General features: G+C 45.3%; 1 protein-coding gene across 3 annotated transcripts in view; it reads right to left on the reverse strand.

The window, feature by feature from the left end:
* Window positions 1-13,113, reverse strand: part of RUNDC3B (RUN domain containing 3B) — a 209,372-nt gene that overhangs the window by 149,689 nt on the left and 46,570 nt on the right. Inside the window, exon 1 of one of the 3 annotated variants that reach the window (XM_083189372.1) lies at window positions 8,554-8,720. The exons of the other annotated variants lie outside the window; for them this stretch is intronic. Within the exon in view, the coding sequence (XP_083045498.1) occupies window positions 8,554-8,573 (20 nt within the window). The 5' untranslated portion in view covers window positions 8,574-8,720. Of the gene's footprint in view, window positions 1-8,553; window positions 8,721-13,113 lie in introns of those variants that run through there. 3 annotated transcript variants of the gene reach the window in all.

The following is a 13,113-nucleotide window of genomic DNA, read 5'->3' on the forward strand; positions in this document are numbered from 1 at the left end:
GGAACGTTCGCTGGGATGAGGCACCCTCTGATGTTTTTATTTTGCAGGTGGATAAAATAAAGCATAGACAATGTGTAGAAGACCCGGAAAAAAAATATTGCTTTTTCCAATTTAAATTGGAAAAAGGTCTGCGGATGTAAATGTCGGCAACATTAAAGAACTGCCTGCGTCAATTAGTTTCTACTCCCTTCTCCCCAGCTAACCTGTCTCACAGATTACGCAGGTTGCTAATTAAAGCTTCAAAGAAAATATTTTTAAAATAAAAAAAAGATTTTCTGAAAACTCATGAAAGCTACAATGTCGAGGTCATTCATTTTGTCGCTATCAAATTTACAGTATATTTATTTAAAATATTTTAATGTAGCGAATTTTAATCGTAATCTATAACAACTCTTGGGCAGAAACAAGGCCGCAAGCTGATAACAGGAACGTTTCAATTTGAATAAATTTTTAGAGTTTCTTCCAGACGCCTCAGAAGAGCGTATGTAGCTTATACTGATGGGAGAGAGCGTTTTTGTCAAAAAGGTGTACACATTTTATCTTATAAATCATGGGCGGGTCTAAGGCTACAATGGGTGGATCTTAATTGGGGTTGGGATCGTTTTATCTACAGCATGTTGGTCGACATGGAGAAAGGTCAACGTGGTTCTATGTCGAAATCGGTCTAGGTCGATAGGTCAACAGTGTCTAGGTCAACATGGGGTTTTTCACTGTTTTTGTACCCGAATGTCGACAAAGTGGACATGGACACAGTTTCAAGTGCACCGCATCCCCTCGCAACGCTTCGGCACACTGTTTTATTCTCCCACAACGCCCTAGTGGATGGTAGGGCATGAAATACCGCCTGTCGGCACATGTTGACTTAAAAAAACAGTGAAAAACCCCATGTTGACCTTTTGACTGTAGACCTAATGACCTGTTGACCTAAACCCATGTCGACATTGACCCATGTCGACCAAATGCTTGTCCACCATCATGCTGTAGACCAAATGACTGTATCCCCTTAATTGTAGTTTCCTAGTGAAAGGCACGGTTTCAAAGAGGGGTTGGGGAAGGAAGGGGAGGGGTGGCTAGTACTGATTACAATCAGAAAGACTTCCGGTGGATCCTGCGCCACTTTTTATGGTACGGCTAACCCTAAACTCCCCTCTAGTGACTCCCCACCTATAGATTAATCCTCCCACTCGTGCCTAACCCTAACACTCCCCCTAGGGCCTCACCTTAACCCCTTCCCGACATTTGACGTACATGTACGTCATGGTCGGGAAGTACTTCCCGACATTTGACGTACATGTACGTCATGGCTTCTAACTGTCACTGCGTCTATAGACGCGGTGACAGTTAGGAGATGTCTGCTGTCCCTGACAGCAGACATCCCCCCTCGCCGCCCAGGGGGGGCAGGGGTGCCCCCCCCGGTCGGCGATCGCTGTGATTGGCTGTTCAGATTTGAACAGCCAATCACAGCGTTTCCTGTGTTACCGGCGGCTAAGCCGCTCGGTAACACAGAAAACGGTGGTGATCGGTGCAGCACCGATCACCACCGATGAGCAGCACCCCCCTCCCACCCACCCGGCACTCACCCGGCAGCTCCGGGGCAGCAGGCTCACCCGGCTCCCCCAGCAGCAGCAACAGCCTCAGCGCACGCAGCGCTTCCCCCCTCCCACCCCCCCCCGCAAGCCGCAGCAGTAACTAATAAAAAAATGGAATGGAATGAAATATATATATATATATATATAAATATATATATATATATATATATATGTGTGTGTATGTGTATATATATATATATACACATATATGTATGTGTATATATGTATATATATACACACATATATATGTATATATATATATACACATATATATATGTGTATATATATATATGTATATATATATATATATATATATATATATATATATATATATATATATATATATATATATATATATATATATATATATATATATATATGCTTCCAGACAGATATTCCCGACATATGACGTATATATACGTCATGGTCGGGAGGTACTTCCCGACCGAAGACGTATATATACGTCATGGTTTTATAAACTGTCACCGCGTCTATAGACGCGGTGACAGTTTGGAGATGTCTGCTGTCCCTGACAGCAGACATCCCCCCTCGCGGCGATCGCTGCGATTGGCTGTTCAAATGTATTTGAACAGCCAATTGCAGCGTTTTCTGTGTTACCGGCGGCTAAGCCGCTCGGTAACACAGTGATCGGTGGTGACCGGTGCTGTTAAGTACAGCACCGATCACCACCGATCGCCAGCCCCCCCCCCCCCCCTCCCACCCGGCAGCCCCCCTCCCTCCCACCCACCCGGCTGCCGCAGCGCCAGCACCCCTCCCAGCCCCCCACCAGCCGCAGCGCCAGCCCCCCTCCCAAAGCTGGTGACCAAAATGGGGTCACATGTGGGGGGGTTCCACTGTATTGGTGCTTCGGGGGTCTTGCTAATGCGACATAGCACCCACCATTCATTCCACCACCAAAAATCACTCCTTCCCTTCTGAGTCCTGCCATGCACCCAAATGGTATTTTTGGGTCACATATGAGGCATTGCCGTACTGGGGAGAAATTGGGGCACAGATTTTGGGGTGCTTTGTCTCCTTCATTCCTTGCGAAAATGAAAAATTTTGAGCCAGAACTGCATTTTTGTGTAAAAAATTACATTTTTTTACACAAAAATGCAGATCTGGCTCAAAATTTTTCATTTTCACAAGGAATGAAGGAGACAAAGCACCCCAAAATCTGTGCCCCAATTTCTCCCGAGTATGGCAATGCCTCACATGTGACCAAAAAATACCAGTTGGGTGCATGGCAGGACTCAGAAGGGAAGGAGTGATTTTTGGATTTTGCAGCACAGATTCTGGTTGAATGACCCCTGAAGCACCCATACAGTGGAACCCCCCCACAAGTGACCCCATTTTGCAAACTACACCCTTCAGGGAATTCATCAGGGGGTATAGTGTACATTTCAAACCCCCAGGGGTTTCACCAATTTTGATACAACTGAGCTGTGAAAATGAAAAATTAAATTTTTTCATTTTCACAGCCCAGTTGTATCAAAATTGGTGAAACCCCTGGGGGTTTGAAATGTACACTATACCCCTAAATGAATTCCCTGAAGGGTGTAGTTTGCAAAATGGGGTGACTTGTGGGGGAGGTTCCTAACTTTTAGCACTTATGGTGCCTAGAAACCTACATGGTGCCTAAAAAAAAATCTCATAAAAAGGAGGCTCCAAAATCAAGTAGGTGCTCCTTCTATTATGAAGCCTGTGGTTTGGTCAACGTGCACACTAGGGCCACATATAGGATATTTATGAAAACAAAAGAATTGGGGGAATCAATTTTTAGTCACATTTCTCTAGTAAAATCTACTGTGTTCGTTAGAAAAATGTATTAAAATTGAAACTCTGCAAAAAAAAAGAAATTTTGAAATTTCACCTACACTTTGTTTTAATTCCTGTGAAACACATAAAGGGTTAACAAACTTCCAAAATGCTGTTTTGAATACTGTGAGGGGTGCAGTTTTTGAAATGGCATCATTTATGGGGGTGTCTCACATACAAGTCCCTCAAAGTCACATCAGAACTGAACTGGTCCCTAAAAAAATCAGTGTTTGAAATTTTCTTGAAAATTTGAGAATTTGCTATTCATATTTGAAGCCTCCTAGTGTCCAAAAAAATGAAAAGGAGGTTGAAATAATGATTGCAACATAAAGTAGACATATGGTCTTTGTTAGTTATTAACTATTTTGAGTGGTATGTTTATTTGTCTCACAAGCAGAAAATGTGACATTTTGCAAATTGCAAAATTTTCCATTTTTTCACGACATTTTGGTATTTTTCACAAAAAAACACAGACTGTATCGACCCAAATTTACCACTAACTTGAAGTACAATGTGTCACGAGAAAACAATCTCAAAATCACTGGGATAAGTAAAAGCAAAAAAAAGTTATCCCCACTTAAGTGAAACATGTCAGATTTGAAAAAAATGGCTCTGTCAGGAACGCAAAAACTGGCTCTGTCAGGAAGGGGTTAAAGAGACCACAAGCTAACCGAACCCTTCCCCTTAATGCCTACCTTTAACCCTTCCCATAGTGTCCCTAGAGATGGAGATGCAGTGCAGTCCAAAATTCAAATATGGAAACCACAACCACTGCCAGTGAGTCCTGGCCTTTGATGTTTGTCAGTATTTGGGGTGGCAGTTGGTGTGGATCCCCTATTTGAATTTTGAACAGTGGTACCCCGCCAGTGGCACCGCCACTGCTTAGTACGTATGTGAAATGTAGTAAACCACCCAAAGACTTAGTTTTTATTGCATTTTTTCGTTATTTTCATCCCGCCCGACATGCTCAGAAAACGGTTCCACAGTAGTATGGGTTAATAGTAATAAAAGGACAGAGTGCAGATACTTTAGTTTCCGATCATCCTGTTATTATTTTTTCAGCAGTCACATGTAACTTCAGAGGGCATTAACTTTTTATAAAAAAGGTGTTCCGATGGAAGGGCTGCGTGAAAGCATCCTCAATTGATTAGTAGTTGGTTGAAGCATTCTGAGGTCCTATTCAGGAAGCCAGGAATTATTGTATTGGGGAGGATTCATTCTGTGTTTTAAGGGGGCACAGACCGTGGTGTTTGGGGTTATGATCACACAGCTTTTTAGCCTGTATAGATAGTGTATTGCTATTATTCCTACCAATCAAACTGTTCTCACTAGCACGTAATTCATGCTGCCGCAGGCATGTGCTTACAGTACATTGGTATATACAACCCAAGCACAATGTTACCGCCTGTAATGGGCAATATAAATAATAGTCTGAAGCGTTAATAAGGCAGTAAATAAGATTAGCCAAAATCAATGGTGTGAAAGGGACAGACTTTACAAGGTAAAACAACAAATTATTCTCTGTACAATGGGAGCAGCTATGGAAAGGACACATGAACTTGAAAGAACAAGACAGAACACAAGGAAAGGAACGATGATAGAACAGTTTCCTATAACAGCTGACATTTTTTAAGTTCCACTTAAAGTTACATTACCACCCAAGTGCCCCAGAATTCTAAGTGATCACTGTGAAACGGCTACAGAGGTGGTGCCAATGGTGTTGGTGGTAAAGGGAAGCACCAATCAGGAGCCACAAGCCCACTTACACGCCCCCTCTACACAGTCTCGCTTGTGTCCGGTTCTTTATGTGCCCGCCCATCCCCCCAAACTAATCTTTAATCAGTCCCAAAGCTATTAACATGTAGTGGATGTCACTAGAACATTGAGGACCCAGGCACATGTTTCCTTATAGTAAAATACACCCAGGATTATGAGTAGCTAAACCCGAAATGCCATAATTGCATACATTGCACGTGTATCAATTATAGCATGCATTGACAGAGTTTGCGATAAATCTCTGTCCCTGTGATGGGTCCCCGCAGCACAAACGGGATTTTTTTCTGGAAATATACTGTACTGTCGCTCCCACCCTCCTCTGCGCACTGCGACCCCCCCCCTCCACTGATTTATACTCATCGAACCCCCCCCCCCCCAGGGATCGGCTCCTGCAGCTCTACCGCTCTTTGAGGCTTCCTTCTCCCGTTACCCCCGATGCAGCATTACTTTACTGCATTGGAGTCACAGCGATGCAGGATGCACTGGAGACCGTCATTCCTCACCGGAGTAGCAATCCTAGGGCCCTGGGGAGGGGAGTATGATTTTTATCCAGTGATCAGCGCTGGGTGTCCATCAGACACACAAGCTGATCATTGTTGCCCCAATTCCCACACAGCTTTCTCTGCCTAGGGACAGAAGTCCCGATTCCCATCTAAACCCTGTGTGGCTTTACTATGACAGGGCCCAATGCTATTTTTTTGTAAGTTTGCCCAGACCGCATTTCCCATAAGTACGGTATATAAAAGGGTTTGAAACAATTTTTCCCCAAAAAAACTGCTCCAAAAGCCCTTTAATATATTCAGGTGAAACTAAAATAAATGTTAAAAAAGAGTGTGAAAACACAATTTTTCACATTATTTTAGTATAAATATTGTTAATAAATGGGGTAGCCGGACAAGTTACCAAGCCCTGGAGGGTTCGCGGAAGGGGTCAGAGTAAGATCTCCTTCCAGGAATCCAGACGGGGGGGATGGATAGAAATCATTGCTAGGTGCCGCCATGCTTACAGCCCCTCAGAACCTTGGGTATGGGTGACCTCTTTGATCCGCCCCTTGTAGCTGGTGCTGATCAGGTGGTATGGGGAACAGTAGGCCATATTTGCAGAACACGTCAGAAAACAAAAGGATGGTTTGGAAAGGTATAGGGTCATTAGATAAATAGTGTCTAGGTCAACAGTCAACACATGAAAAAGGTCGACATTGTCAAATGTTTCAACACAAGCAAATCATCAACATGGAAAAAGGCCGACATGGCGAAGGGATGCAGTACACTAATATGGGGTCCATGCTGCCCTATGTCAACAGTCAAAAAACTAACAAAAGTCATGTTGACATTTTTCCATGTCAACCTCTTCCATTTGGACCTTTTGATCTTGCCGACCTAATTCCTGTCAAACTTTTTATTGTGTCGGCTTTCTGCCTGTCAACCAATAGGGGTCGACCTACGACCTATTGACTGTTGACCTAGACGGTTATGGTATATTAGATCTGCCATGTCTAGGTCTAGAGTCAAAAGGTCAACCACTATTGATCTATAGTTAAAAGGTCGACAGGGTCAAAAGGTTGACAAATAAAAGGTCGACATGGTCAAAACGTCGACATTCAAAGGTCGTCATGAGTTTTGCAATTTTTGGGGTGTCTTTGTTAACATAGGTTGTATGGACGCCATCTTAGTGTACCGCGTCCCCTCACTACGCTCGCCATGCTTTGGGCACGGAACCTCGCTGCGCTCAGCACGCTATTATATTCTACCACTACGCCGTAGTGGATGGTAGGGTATGACGACACATGTCGGCTCCAATTTTTTTTTTAAACTTGTCAACCATGTCATGTTGACCTTTTGACTGTCGACCAATAGTGGTCGACCTTTTAACTGTCGACAATTTCCATAGGTTAAAAAGGAATAGAACTGTGAGCGACACCACTGCAGTCATGAGCTCCCCAACGCGTTTCACAAATCACATGGTGGAGCTTTCACTCTGACGCTTGGTATGCTACAGGAAGCCAATCAATTCAAGTACTTCATTGGTCTTCTTGTAATAAACCGGAAAGTATATTAATTAATTATCAAAATTACAATATTATCAGTATTATATGCTAAAATACCTCTTTATTATTGCGCAATAATATACCTGCTGCAGCTGTAAACTTTTACTTAGTCTCTCTATGTATTAGGTAGTCACTATAAAAAAAGCGTCTATTTGTGTTTTGTAGATTGGAGTCCCGCACTGAGTATCCTGGCAATGGGCTTACTGTATTTGTAATCCACAAGTGAGAGTGAATCAGGTAATAATTGCTGGCAGTCTCTGGGCGGGATTTATTAATATACATCGCCGCCCTTCACCGCCTGGCCGCCGCATATGTACTATCATATGCGTCTGGCATCGTGATGCGGTGACGGAGGCTCCCCGCGATACCTGGAATGTGGTGTGAGGGGGGTCTGCCCCCTCCTGCATCCCTCATGCCGGGGACAGCTAAGCAAGCTGTCCCCGGGGCTGCCGGACGGGATACCGACAGTCATTAACCCCAACGTCGGGATCCCGACTGTTAAAACACTGATGGCCGGGTTCCCGACGGCCGTCGGCTATTTTCCCTCGTGGGGGTCCACGACCCCCATAGAGGGAGAATAGAATAGGTGGCGAGCGTAGCTTGCCACCGTGTCCGCAGCGTGGCGAGCGCAGCGAGCCCGCAAGGGGCTTTGTTGCGCTGGCCACGCTGTCTGAGTCCGGGCAGTCGGGATCCCGACTGTCGGTGAATCATACCACACTCGTCCCCGGCGCCTCCTCCTCCCCCCCTGCAGCCGGAAGGACGTCCGGCTGCGTCACTAGGGGGAGGAAGGTGTTACCTTCTGGGTCCAGGAGGACCTGGACCAGGTAAGAGAGGGAGGGGGAGAGGGGGGTCGGTGGGTTTTTCGGCGGAGGCGTCGGGCGGCGAAAAGAAGCCCATAGGCTTCTATAGGGTATTGCCACCCAAAGGTGGCGATACCCTACACTGCGGTGATGTGGCGGCCGGGTAATAGTACATAGGATAATGCGGTAAAACGGGGGTTTTACCGCAGTTTCCCATTAGTACATCCCGCCCTCTGTGTTACTCTGCATTAGGTTGTTAGTGCCTTTACACCTTCCTGGGATAGTACATCTTTCACTATATACATTTGGGTGAGAGAAGAGCGTATTACAGCCTTTCTGGGGTAAAAGGTCTCTTTTCTGTCTGTGGCTGTGTATAAACATAGCAGACTTTAGTTCTATGAGGTAAAATGTCATTTTCTGAGGTAAAATGTCTTTAATACTGTATACATCTGTGCAGGTAAATATGAGAAAACCTCTTTCCTGGGCTTGTACAGGTATGTATGTATTTTGGGGCTGGACTCACCACACATCTCCTTCATTCATTTACAGTCCAACAGGTGACAGCAATAACTTGAGAGGGAATCCCAGCAATGGATGAGCCGTATCCGCATACCCCCAGTAAGTATAAGCGTCCTCCATGCTCCCTCTGTCTGCCATACTCTTTCTGCCTGGACCTCTCCACACCAACTGCAGTGTCCAACTGCTCACCCTCCTCCTGACATAGGTCATGTGACATGCTACAGACTTTCTGTGCAGCTGCCGAGGATGCTGGGAATTATTCACCACTGTTAACAAATTCACCATAGTGGGCTTCATCATGACACACAATACACTGTATAGTAGGTTATTACACTTGTACTTTGTACTGCTTCTGCGCACACATATTACATTCTTAAGAGGTCTAATAGAAAGTGAAGGTGGCTCTTCTAATGCTGTGAGGATGCATCAAACACACTGTAGTAACTGCATACCTAGCAATGTCATTTGAAAAATGGCGACACAATACACACCAGTGCATCACTGGAAGGGAGACAGGAGACCGCATTAAACATGGTGTCACAGAATCCTTACATTTTACACCAATGTTCTAAGGAATTTGTGTTTGACTTAAGGGGCCTACACAGGGGGAAATACTGAAGCGTTCTGAGCAATGCTAGATTGCTCAGAACGCTCAGCGAGATCACACAGCACACAGCGACGGGTCAGAACTATGTGCTGAGCGATCTGTTGGGGCCAGTGAGAACACCGGCCATGCTGGATATTAGTCGACGGCAATAGCCATCGCTATGGCCCCTACACACTGAGCGATGTCGGGGCATTTTTAAAAGATCTAGTGAGATCACTTAGAAGATGCCCTCAAATCGCCCTGTGTGTAGGCCCCATTAAAGTTTAGACCTCTCATATCAGTATTAGTGGATAAACTGTTGACTGCTTCACTGATGTCCATAATCTACACCAGTGGTTCCCAACCCTGGTCCTCAAGTACCCCCAACGTTGCACTTTTTCCAGGTCACCGGCAGGTGCACAGGTGCACTCATTACTCACTGATTCAATTTAAAAGGTGGAGCTAATAATTCACTTGTGATTCTGTGTGGTGACCTGCAAAACGTGCACTGTTGGGGGTACTTGAGGACCAGGGTTGGGAACCACTGATCTACACTGTTGTTTTGCTCAAGAAACAAAGGGGGTAATTCTGATCTGTTCGTTCCCAGGCATATCCGCACTGGGGACCGATGATGTTTGCGTGGTGACGTTCAGCTTTTCCTTGACACACCCACGAAAATGCTTGGCGTCCCTGAGCACAAGTAGCGGACAGCTACCTGCCGGGGGCAGGTGGGACTGTTCACAGGACAGCGCATATATAGGTCAGTCAATTTGATGGTCGGCTATCCATTTAATGATTCGCCCCTGTACGCATCCTTGTGAATGGGTTTATGCAAAACATCCATTCGCAATGCGGAATGTACGCGCGAGGGCAGACATTCGCTCGCCCGGCGTGTGCCGTTAATGAATCAACCAGAATGTCTATAATTGTTAAGAAGGGAGATCACAAGTCAGAAGCGGAAAATTAACCCGTTGCTTTTTTCTGAACACTAATGATGGTGAGTTTATCCAACGGTTTCCTGATGTCCTGACTGGAAAAAGATCTTCCTAGAGCAGAATCAATTATGTTCATTCAAAAGGGCATAAGTGGTTTTCCAGAGCCAGCAGGTTCGATATCGCACGAGGCAAAGCCAAAAGAGGACCCATATTTATTAAAAAAAAAAAAAAATAGTTCCGTTCAGCTGAAGAAAAGGACGAGACTCTGCATTAATGAATACAGGTATAGAGATATTTTTTAAAGCCATAACACACACCACATACTGTATTTCCTATTTAGGTTTCCAAGAAGGTAAAACAGATACAGGAAGCTATTATTGCAGATGTATTGGGAGTTAAAATGAGAAGGGAAGTAGTGCAGTATTTCACGTTAAAGATTTTTGCGTGGAAACAAAGGAGAATGTTCTGATGGGCAGGTCCCAGGTCCAAAGTAGTGTCATACTTGCCTACCCTCCCGAAATGACCAGTAGTCTCTCGAGAATGGAGTGGCCCTCCTGACACCCGTCAAGGCAAGCAAGTCTCCTGCACCCCCTCGTGTATGTCCCTCCCCCCGACTCGGGATCGTGGCATTTGGATTGAATGGGGGCGGATTTTAATGATATCACAGTACTTCCCTCCTCCGAAGTGCTCTTCAGCATCCTCTCTGTGGGCATCTGCCAGAGGGGAGCAACAAAAATGCTTGGGACTAAAGGTCCATACACGCTGGGCGCAGAAGCACGCTCCCACATCATAGCCGACCAATGCCACTCATCTGCTGGTATTACCAGCAGATGAGTGATGGGGTGGACAGATATATATAGCGTCCTGCTATGGAAAGCCGTCCACCCCGGGAAAAATAAACTGGACAGGCGATATCAGTGTGATTGCACAGAGCCTTTTTCAGCCCAGTGATTTCCCCTTTATCGCTGTGCATACATGCTGGCCAAAAACGCCCAGTGTGTATGCACCTTTAGCGTTTTCCATAATTAAGGTGGCACGGGTAGTCGAAAAATCCAGATAACATGAAATATCCCCTTAGCCTTTTAAATGTAGTAATTTGTCACTTTCCATCAAATATTTATAGTACGGCCAATAGCTAGACGACATGTTTTCAAAGTAGCCCCCCTCAATCGTGATACAAAATTTACCAGTTAAGTTTCTTATTTGGACCTAAAAAATTCAGATTATTGATTATTGAGTCGATTGTAGAGGATGATTCATAAAAGGTCCATTAAGTCATCACTTATTGCCGGGTCAACCCAGGTCTCTGTGTGAGAGCGCCATTTGTAAAAGCCCGGGTCCAGCAACCCAGCATTCCGACCCAGGCTAAAAGAAGGGTTTTACTTGTGTCCAACTCCAACTCAGGTTGCTGGGCAGGGTAACCCTCCTCCTTCACCTCAATGACAGGCCGCTGCTACGCCCCCATGTGTATTATAGGCGACCAAGGTTTATTTCCCCACTTCACAAATTCCCAAAAACAAACTGATTGGACCTTGGCACCATACACTACGCACAGGGCTGGCTCTACCTTTAGGTAGCTGCCTAGGGGCTCCAGACTTGGGGGGCGCCTATTCAACTCGATGCAAAAGGCAGGTGTTGAACTACTGACACCTCCTCCACACGCTCACCTGAGGTTTTTGGAAAACTGTATTGTGTGCGGGTGGTGGTGAGTGCAGCAATTGCACCTTATCATCTGTAATTCATTATCATTACTGATTTAATAGGGAATTTTGTGCAGTTTCTCTATGCAAAGTTTCTAAGATAAAGCTTTGCCTGGGGAGACAAACAACCCTTGGTCCCTGGTTACATGGGTATGGATCATTTGGTCGACCATAAGTTGGTCGACAATCATTAGGTCGACATGCTGAGAGGTCGACATGTCATTAGATATTTTGATCGGGTCCGAAAAATCGCGTTGCGTCGCATCGCGTGTTAAACAAATGGCATGCGATGCGACGTGACGAGAGAAGGACCCGGTTTTAGCAGTGGACCCGATTTTAACATTGGAATCAATGTAAAATGGTCCCTGGGACCCGATTTTACATTAATATCAATGTAAAAAAGCCCAAAACCCCCCAAAAAGTGAAATACCACCCCCATTGTTAAAGCCACCCCACTAATGACGCCAACCCGAAGCGTGGCGAGCGCGCGAGGGGCGGCGGTACGCGTCCTCCGACCTTTTCATACCCCCACTATCCACGTCAGCGTGGAGTCGAGAATATAAAGTGTGGCGAGCGTAGCGAGCCACCGAGCCCGAAGCGTGGCGAGCGCAGCGAGCCGCCCGAGGGGACGGCGCGGGCTTCACAGGTGTCCGCGTCCCCTCGCTGCGCTCGCCACACTTTATATTCTCAACTCCATGCCGACGTGGATAGTGGGGGTATGAAAAGGTCGGGGGACGCGTACCGACGCCACTCGCCACGCTTCGGGTTCGCGTTGATAGTGGCCTGGGCGGGATTACAATTGGGCAAAATTTGTTAAAATCGCGTTGCATCGCATTGTATACCATACAATAGAATACAATGCAACGCAATTTTGTCTTCAAGGAAATTTCAAGGGAAACCGCGTCGCATCGTATTCTTAATGTACTGTAATACAATTTCAACATCGGGCGCCCGGATAATTCACAAGTACCGCAGAATAAAGTGATGGTTCTGGAGTTGAGAAAATAAAGAGCCTCATCCACAACTTACACAAAAGACTTCTAACTGTCATTGATGGTAAAATGTTAAATACACGGTATTAAGAACTGGGGTATGTAAACTTTTGATCAGGGTCATTTGGGTAGTTTCTGTTGTCATTATGATTTAAAAAAGAGTAAACACAGTTGTTTGACAATAAATGGCTTCACCCAACCACTAACCATGAGTGAAATAAAAGTTTTTGAGTTATCATTTATTACAAATGGCCAGAAAATCACAAATTCTGCCAGGGTATGTAAACTTATGAGCACAACTGTAGTGGAACTGGAAAAGAAGACTGGCAGATATACATATATGTACACACA

Source organism: Crinia signifera, chromosome 5 (assembly GCF_055691185.1).
Source record: "Crinia signifera chromosome 5, ASM5569118v1, whole genome shotgun sequence".
In the NCBI taxonomy this organism is placed as follows: Eukaryota; Metazoa; Chordata; class Amphibia; order Anura; family Myobatrachidae; genus Crinia; species Crinia signifera.